The sequence below is a fragment of the Diorhabda sublineata genome, chromosome 9 (assembly GCF_026230105.1).
Source record: "Diorhabda sublineata isolate icDioSubl1.1 chromosome 9, icDioSubl1.1, whole genome shotgun sequence".
NCBI classification, from domain to species: Eukaryota; Metazoa; Arthropoda; class Insecta; order Coleoptera; family Chrysomelidae; genus Diorhabda; species Diorhabda sublineata.
In genome coordinates, this window is record NC_079482.1 from 5,464,627 (window position 1) to 5,474,131 (window position 9,505).

Sequence of the window (9,505 nt, forward strand, 5' to 3'; positions counted from 1 at the left end):
GATTATATACGGCATTATTTATATATTTAAAATTTTACAAAAATATCTCAATTATTGATGCATACAAAAAATAAGATTTTTTATAATAAATTCTCTACACCGACAAAGGATTCATCTAATTGGATCTTTATTAAAACACACGCAATTTGTTGTCAATTGTCATATTAAGCGCTGAGATGATCAGATTTAATCATCTAATGAAGAATCTAGCTGAAATATAAATAAAGTTAATATGTGATATTAGATTATTAAAATTTGATTTTCTAATGAGGCAAAATACATAGTGGAACAATTTGATACAGCTGAAAGATTTCCTTCAAAATAAATATATCTACACGTTTTTCAAATAAAATGACTGCGTTTTTAAGAAGGTGAGTAAAATTATATATTGAGTTAGTAAATAAATTTAGTTCTTATGCACAACTATGAAAATAACTTCAAATGTCAGAAGTAGAAAGGTATGTTTATTTTATTTGTAATTTAGTAGGTATATTGGAGTAGTCATTTAATTGAGAATATTGAGTATACATATTTTTAGTAGTACTATTAGTTACCATTTATAATACATTATCAGGAGTATTTATAATGAGGTTGTATCTTAATCTCGAGCTATCGATTATCATATATAATATTCATTCTTTATTTAATAACATCTTACTATACTTGCACATTCATATATGTTCATAATTCTGTAATATATAATTTTTTTCTGGAAGCAAGTAATTTAAATTTCAAATATTTTACAAATCATTAGCAATTTGATTGCTTTACATTTATAACTCAATTAATCTGAAAAATTTTTTTGCCAAATGTAAAATATCTTAAATTAATACCCCTACAGTTTTATTTTTTTATGAAAATTATAAATTTCAACTGTTAAGATTCAATACCTATGAGTGTTGGATCATGGAGTATAATATATCTAAGTATATAAAATGATTCTTCAGTTTATTAGTAATACAGGAAGTGGTTAGAATCACATTTATGAAATAGAAATATTTGATATAAAGCAGTTGAAAAAAAGGTAATAATAAATTAAGGAGATTATAAAATAAAATAATACACTCGTGAGTGAAAAAATCTACTCACATCACATGATCAAAAGTCTCTAGCAAAAAATCTATAGCTTCCATCTTCTTTCTAATTATAGCATCACAAATCCATAACTTTAGCTTTATAATGAGTGGTCTACGTTGTTATTGAGTTTTTCTTTTGGTAAAGAAACAATATCAAGCGAAAAGGCATCTTAAACAATAAAAAAGGGTTATAATTATTAAAGAAAATATAAGCTTAAATTCGTCAAAATAATAATTTATTTGAAATAAATTTGTCAATATTTAGTGTTCCTTCCCCTGACTCAGTTTCAATTCACTTTTTCATGGATCGAATAAGTTTCTTGATCTTGTTCTATGCTATCCCATTCTTCATTGAGTGCCATTTTGCCATAGTGGCAAGTTCGACATTCTTTGATTAACTGCCGTATGGAATCTGCGGCATGCGTACGGGCATTGTACTACATTATGATAAAGTTTTCTCTAATAAAATTGGAGTAGGCAAGGACGTGATCCCCCAAAATTTCTTCTATATATTGTTTCGCCGTTAATCTCCCCATTCCACCGCAAGTTTCAATAAAAACCAACTTGATATTTGCTTCCATTGAAATGCACGTCCAAATCATTTAGGAACCTCATCAAAAAGTTATGCTTTCTTTTGTCGAGTGCTCAGTGGGCTGGTGTTAATTTGGGGCCACTAACTGGACTTTTTGGTTCAAGTTTAGTTGCCTAAGTCTTCTTCTGACTGTCCAGCCACTCCTCTCGAATTTCTACTTGTTTCTTCTGAAACCAGTCTCTTGGTAACAACGTTATACTCTGGTAACAGCAGACTAATTCTTGTTCAGCGCACTGGCAATTTCTCGCTGACTCTGGCCTTGTCGCAAAGCTTGAGCAGCTTTATCACGTGTAGTGTCCATTTTCAGTTAGAATTCTTGTTTGTTGTTAACGGATATGTGTATAAGTTGACATTTGTTGGCTAATTGATAGTGGTGGGTCAGGTAGATAACCTTCTATAAGGGTAGTTACCCCTAATTACCATTATTGTAAACAAGTATAAAAAGGGTGGTTACTGGACATTACATATTGTTGGACTGTGAGAGCAAGAAACATTAGAAGAATTTAAATCATTTTTAACCTAATGCCTGTAACTCTTAAATGTTATCAAGAAAAAAACAATTTCGTGTTCTGTGACTTGAGATTGCAGGGTCTGAGTCGATTTTTTGCTCACGTTTATAGTTAAAATTATTCAGGTTCAAATAGGAATTGCATTTATTGAGAGTAGGTTATTGGTTGTGATTAAAAAATATTTTTTTTTGTTATCGAGTAAAAAGTTCTTATTTATAAAAGTCAGAAAGCTCCATTGTGAAATATTCATAGTATAGAATCATTATATAATTGAACATCGTAAATCCGGACTTCTAAAATGCGGAATATCTAAAATCCGGACTGATTCGTTCGTATCGTATTTTTCTTCTTCTGTATTTGACACTAAATGTTGGCACCATATTTTTATTTATTTTATTTATTTGTAATCTTTTTGTTGTTATTATAATTATTTTATAAATATGATTTTGTACAGTATTAAAAGCGATTTTATTATAATTTATGCATACCTCTCCCTCTGTTTACATTATTATGTAATGCGATATGATTTCTCGTTAGCGCGATAGATGGCGGCACCATAAATGCATTTAAATGTTCGTATGATCTAAAATACGGAAAAATCTAAATCTTTTTCCAGCGATTTCGGATTTACGATGTTGTACAGTAAACTTTTTTCCATGCAGTCGAATTATTTCTAAAGAATTTCAATTATTGCATTTTCTTGAAATTTTAACTGCAATTATGATTATGTAATTAATTTTTCCGCTCCATATTTTGGTAAAATGTAGTTTAGAGGTTGAGGTATTCATTGTTCCAGGTGAGAGGTGATGGTAAAGATATCTGCTACTAGTCTCACTCACATACTACGATGGATCTTCACTTATCACTTTAATGAACTAATTGACACCTTTCTATGGTGGTTGGGCTAATTTATATTTTAAACAAATAATATTTCTAGCACATGGTTAAGGTATTGCATGTTTGTAACCACTCTAGTCATATAGCTTTCATAAAATGACCAACGCCCAAAAACAGACGCGCAGATTCGAATGCGGAATTTGCAATAAGAAATTTTTCAGTTGTAATGATTTGCGAAAACACATTCGAATTCATACTGATGAACGACCGTATTCTTGCAACGAATGTGGACAAGCATTTCGACAAGCCGGTTCTTTAAAAAATCACATTGCTTGTAAACATTCGCCGGGTTTGCAAAGCAAGACAATATTCATCTGCCATTTCTGTAAGAAAGTTTTCCCTTTAAAAGATAGATTGAAATTACATCTTAGAACACATACTGGTGACAAACCTTATGAATGTGATAGATGCAAGAAGCGGTTTGCGAGAGGAAGTCAACTTAGTCAACACATGTTAACGCATACAGGTTATAAACCTTACACGTGCCTGATATGTCAATCATCATTTACGTGTTCAGCTAATCTCAAATTTCATATGAATAGACACATGGAAATTAGGAATTTTGTATGTGATATTTGCGGAAAGAGTTTTTTCAGAAGAGACGCTTTGAAGAAACACGTGAATTGTTACCATAATAACGTTAAAGCTTTCCATTGTCACATATGTAAGAAGAATCTCAAAGGGCATTTGCCGCAACATATGAGGATTCATCGACAAGATAAACCTCACGGTTGTGCTCATTGTGGAGCTCGGTTTACTCAAAGATCTCAATTAACTGTACATCAAAGAACCCACAGCGGCGAGAGACCTTACAGATGTCAAATTTGTTGGAAAGCTTTTGCACATTCTACCGCTCTACGACTACATACACGACGGCATACCGGTGAGAAACCGTTTTGTTGTATCTTGTGCAACGCGTCCTTCAGTCAATTGCCTCATCTAAAGAAACATATGTCAACTATTCATAAAACTAACAAACCGTACGGTTGTTGCCATTGTAAAACCTTCCATAAAACTAAAATCGATTTAGAGAACCACTATTTAAAATGCGTGATATTAATAAACAATCCCAAATTACAAGAATCAAAAACCGCAAAAATCAGCGTTGATTCCATAATGCCTCTCGAAAAAATGAGGTATTTACTTGCCATTTTACTAAAAAAAATATCTTCTCCGGATCGTTTGAAAGCCTTGGGTTTTAATAAAAGATTAATAGACGAGATTCTTATAGATTCAATCGAAAATTCTGGTCGCGAACCTTGCAAAGACATGACCTTACCTCCCGCTGAAAAGTTGAAACAAAACGTACAAATTTTATTAGACTGGACTGTTCCCAAAGCGTTTATGGACAAATTTAAACAGGATCGGATATCCACTGAGGAACTTTTAAAAGAATTGACTTCATAATTACCAGATTTGCTTTGTTTTATTGAAATTTTGTTTTGAAAAGGATAAAATTGTTTTAGTCAATCGAATCTTCTATATTATTTGAAGTACCAACTGTCCTTTTTTATTTAAAGGAATATTTGATTTCAATTTTTATTTTCTGAGTGATAATTAAACAACTTAACTCTTATATATTTTGTCTTCTGATTCTTGTTCTAAAAAATATTTGTAAAAATTATAAAAACGATTAGAATTTTTCAAAATCGCACCGTTCCACATTCACATCTGCTGTTTTCCAGTTTTCGTAGTCTTCTAGAAAAGCAGTTCAGCTCCTGCATCACGGCCTATTGGACCGCTAGATCGAGCCATAATGTTTCCTCTTGAGCGTCGATTTTATTCTCGGTAATAAAAAAATGTTTGGGGCCAAGAAAATTATAACGGTTGGCCTTTTACTCCTCTGATAACACTCGCGCCACCAACACTTTCTTCATAACTAAGAATACTCAATTCATCATCAATCATTCTGATATTAATTCAACGATCATAAATTTTTTACTCGCGATATATTTTCGTTGGTCCTACAGGTCGAAGGACGTCCGGAGCAGTCGTCGTCTTCTATTCTTTCCCTAACTCCTTGGAACAGCTTATGTCACTCAAAAATACCCGATCTAGCTTTGACACCATCACCGTAGGCACCTCATAGCTAAGTTTTATGTCACGATATCAAAAACTTCGGTTTTAAGAATACTCAATTTATCAGCAATCATTCTGATATTAATCCTACGATCTCTGATCCATAAATTTTTACTCGCGATATATTTTCATTGGTCCTACAGGTCGAAGGATGTCCGGAGCAGTCGTCGTCTTCTATTCTTTCCCTAACTCCTCGGAACAGCTTATGCCACTCAAAAATACCCGATCTACGGAAACAACGCAAAGTTTCCATAAAATACAAAATAGTTCGGCTATTCGACTAGAGACGGCGTTACTGTGCGCAACGTCCACTAGTTCGGCTGCAATTGCGTCTGCCTCTCGTCGAAAGGTGGTAATATTAAGATTAAGTAATATTATACCCCCAAAACCCTTGGCTACGCCCGAGCCTTATAGTTTACTAAATCTTATATTAAGCTTGGTTTATGCAGCCTAAAAAAATCAAAATTAAAATTACTAATTGAAAAACACTGAAATGGTACTTGTGGTTCATGCAGAAAATTAACAGTAAATTTAAATTGAAATTAAACTGAGAGTTCGCCAATTTTTAACTTCTTAGTTTAATTTCTTAATTTTGTGAGGTTATGATCATAGAATATGTCAGGTTAGTCTGTATTGGTGGTACAGGGCAATCCAGAACCATGACCTACGCAACACTAATATGGTCGCTGGGCGACATACAACGTGTTTAACGCTTCAGTGTAACTGGTCGTTCTGTTGCCTTGCATTGCCAAAGATTTATTTTCAAGACATTCGTTATAACGTGTTGTGCTTATATTCCAAATCTATATCCCCAATTCTGGTAATCCAGATTTAAACGTTACTTTATTATTGTTTTTTTTTGCCTCTAAGAATGAATTACTATGTATGACTCCAGTAAACGTACAGTAATTTCAAAAACTGTGAAGTTATTGAAGCTTGTATAAAATACCCTATAAAGGGTGTGTCGTAATAATATACTGTTACGAGCTAACTTAGTAAAAGGTTCAAATGTCTTCTGATGATAAATCTGTCTGCACTTCTTGAGTACATTCGTATGGAAATTCTCCTGGAACATTTTCTGCACTTGTTTCAATCTCTTCTAGTAAATACTAAAGTTATTCTTTAATAAAAAGATAATATTCAATTAAAATCTGCCAAATTAGAGCTGAGACTATGGATAGATAAGAAGTTGGCTTCATCAAGGATCTTCCCCGGCAACCTTTCACAAAAACAGAATTAATTATTGTACGAAGATTCTTACTCTATGAACTACAAATCTGATATACTCTACGATTCGTATTTTTTGTATGGATGAAGGTTTTACCTGTTTTATAGCCCATGTTTAAACTGTTTTAGTATACTTCTAGAAAAGCAGTTCAGCTCCTGCATCACGACCTATTGGACCGCCTCAATCGAGCCATAATGTTTCCGCTTGAGCGTCGATTTTATTCTCGGGAATAGAAAAAAGTCTGGTGGGGCCAAGAGAATTATGAAAAGCTCGCTTTCCGGTTGGCCTTTTACTCCTCTGACAACACTCGCGGCACCAACACCAACACAGCGACAACAAGGGTTTAATGTATCCTCCAGATGTACTGGTTTTCATGAGATAAAAGAAGCATAGGCTGAATTATACTTTTCCTAGGCTGCTCTTCTTTTAAATCTACTCTTTTTATAGCATCTAGTCATCTGGTTATTAAAAATTGACAGCATACCTTTCAGATCTACTTCCACACAAAGTTAGATAGGTGTGTCGTTCATCAGCCATATTTGTTTTCAAGTGACAGCTATTTGAAAATGCCTATTGTTTTGTTCACAACATCCTTGTACTTCGGTTATTTTTCAAAAAATAATAAGAAGAAGCAATTTCTGAAAGTCAGTAATGTCTTTTAGACGATGGAATACTGATAGATAGTGTCAGAAGCTTTCCACATTTGTATGACATACAATTTCTATTGGTTTACCAGTAAATTATAATTATTCTTAAGTTACTCTATAAACCAAAAAAATTACTAAATTTAGAAAGTTTAGTTTAATGTTGATTTTAAATTAATTTCAATTTTGGCTGCATAAACTAAGCTTTACAGGTCTTCACAAATCGTTTGGTTATTCCCAGATGTCTCCAACTTTCTTTGGGTGCTTATTTTCTTAATGTTTTTTTCTATCTTCTTTATTTGATAATTATTTGTTTATTCATTATTAGTAGATTGTTGATGAGAAGAATTTATATGAACACTTTTAAAAAAGTGATTCGAGTGATGTTTGATTTCCATAAAAAATTCTTCTTGAAAGATTTCTTTGATCAGGGAGGATTATGAAATACCTCATTTTCATATTTAAGAGGGCAGTGTACTAATTATTTAACTAATTAAATAAATAAACATATTTTATCCTATTTAAAACATATATTTTATATGAAACGAAGATACAAATATATCTAAAGAAAATCTTTTATATAATTTTGTACTATATATTTTTATTAAAGCAAAAGTTTCAAGTATAGTTGCTTATAAAGACTTTTTTGGCAATAACATTGTCGATTATTGATTATTTCCATACATTTTTAATTCTGTAGCAACAATCAAAAACATTTATTTTTTTTATTCCCAGTTGCACTTGTAGAAACAATTCCTATTTTTGCTATTCACTTTTTTATATATAGTTTTATTAATTTCAATACAAAAAATAAAAATTTTATACATAATATATTTGTTATTGTGTTTCCTCATGGAAATTTTTTAAAAATCTGAATTTTATTTAATTTATACCACATATAAACTGTTCAATCTCAAACTCACTAATATAAATGATGCCAGGGAAGTCTCTAAACGACACAGGGATCAAACCAGTTGTGCTTTCAATTCTATTTCATATACAGGGTGTTCAGGAACTTGATGTAAAAAATTCTGAAATGAAAATAATGCCTTGACATAAAAATAAATTCTGATACGACCCCTCGTTTCTGATTTATAGGCCTTCAAAGTTGCAAAATCAGAATTTATATTTAAGTATATTTTCTAATTTGTACATTCGAACATTATGAATTTTTAATGCATGATTACGTATGTCCATGTAGTATGTATCTGAGGGCCAGGGACGGCTCATACCCAATGGTTAACAATCCGTAACTATTACAGGGACAGGGATTTTTAGATCGTTGTTCATGCCAAGGAATTATTTATTAAAAATACTTACAGGAGGTATTAAAACACAATAAAACATCGTTTTACTTACACAAATGTTCGAAGTGGGTACCTTCCGGAGTCTACGGAGGATGTTTCTTTGAAATTGGAAAAGCATTCTGTCTCATAGCGTCACAGTGGAAGTTTATTCTATCGATCATTTCGTTCTTTGTGTTTACCGGTGTTACATATACCAAGCTTTTAAGATATCCCCAAAAAAATGAATCCATTGTATTTAATTCAGTGGAACGTGGTAACCATACAAAAGGATTTCCACGACTATTCCACCTTTAAGAAAAATGATATTTTACATCATTTAGGAAGTGGGGAAGGGCTCCATCGCACGTGAATTACATGTCTCTGCGAATTTTTAAAGGAATATCCCGTAACATGGGTGGGAAATCATTTTGTAGAAATGTTTGATGGTATTTTAATATACTCTATGAGTATTTTTAATAAATAATTACAATTTATGGTAATTTTCTTCAGAATTTCTCTTTATGTCGAACGGATTTGTTGGTATAAATTTTATCTAATTAAACAAAGAGTACGTTTTTGTTAGAAAATCGATTGAAAATTGTACAGGTTGCTTCTGTAAAAGTTATTTTTTGTTAACTATTGGGCATGAGCCTTCCTTGAACTTCAGATAGCAGTGTAGAATTACTTATTTAGTCAAACACTCAACTCATTTCTATTTATTTATCAGTTCTTTTATTTTCAATGATATTCTGTTTGTTAGCAAGTTTTAACAGTAAATACCTGTCTTCAAGAATAAAATTGCTACTTCGTTGCTTGGTATTAGTATTTTCCATTTCTTTAGAATAAATTTCTTTCACAAATCATCAAAGCTCACACAGACCGGAAGCCAAATATATTTCAAAAAACAATATTTGGATTCAGATGCAAGTTTTCAAATTGCCGTTAATTGTTAAAAAATTGATCGAAAAATCGATTTTTGCTATCTTTAGTTTGTCCAGGTTATCATGTAAGAGTTATGGTTTGTTAATCATTGGGCATGAGCCGCCTCTGGTCTTCAGATAGTAGTGTAGAATTATTTATTCCCTCAAACACACTACATGGACATACGTATCCATTAATTAAAAATTCATAATGTTCGAACGTGTAATTTAGAAAATATACTTAAGTTTTGATTTCGTAAATTTTAAGGCCTTT

General features: G+C 31.9%; 1 protein-coding gene across 1 annotated transcript; it reads left to right on the forward strand.

The window, feature by feature from the left end:
* Positions 1-148: 148 nt before the first annotated feature.
* On the forward strand, positions 149-5,120 carry LOC130448949 (zinc finger protein OZF-like). Its single transcript, XM_056786559.1, has 2 exons — positions 149-371; positions 2,974-5,120. Exon 2 carries the CDS (start codon positions 3,171-3,173, stop codon positions 4,479-4,481), a length of 1,311 nt encoding a protein of 436 aa, XP_056642537.1. The 5' UTR covers positions 149-371; positions 2,974-3,170; the 3' UTR covers positions 4,482-5,120.
* Positions 5,121-9,505: the final 4,385 nt, after the last annotated feature.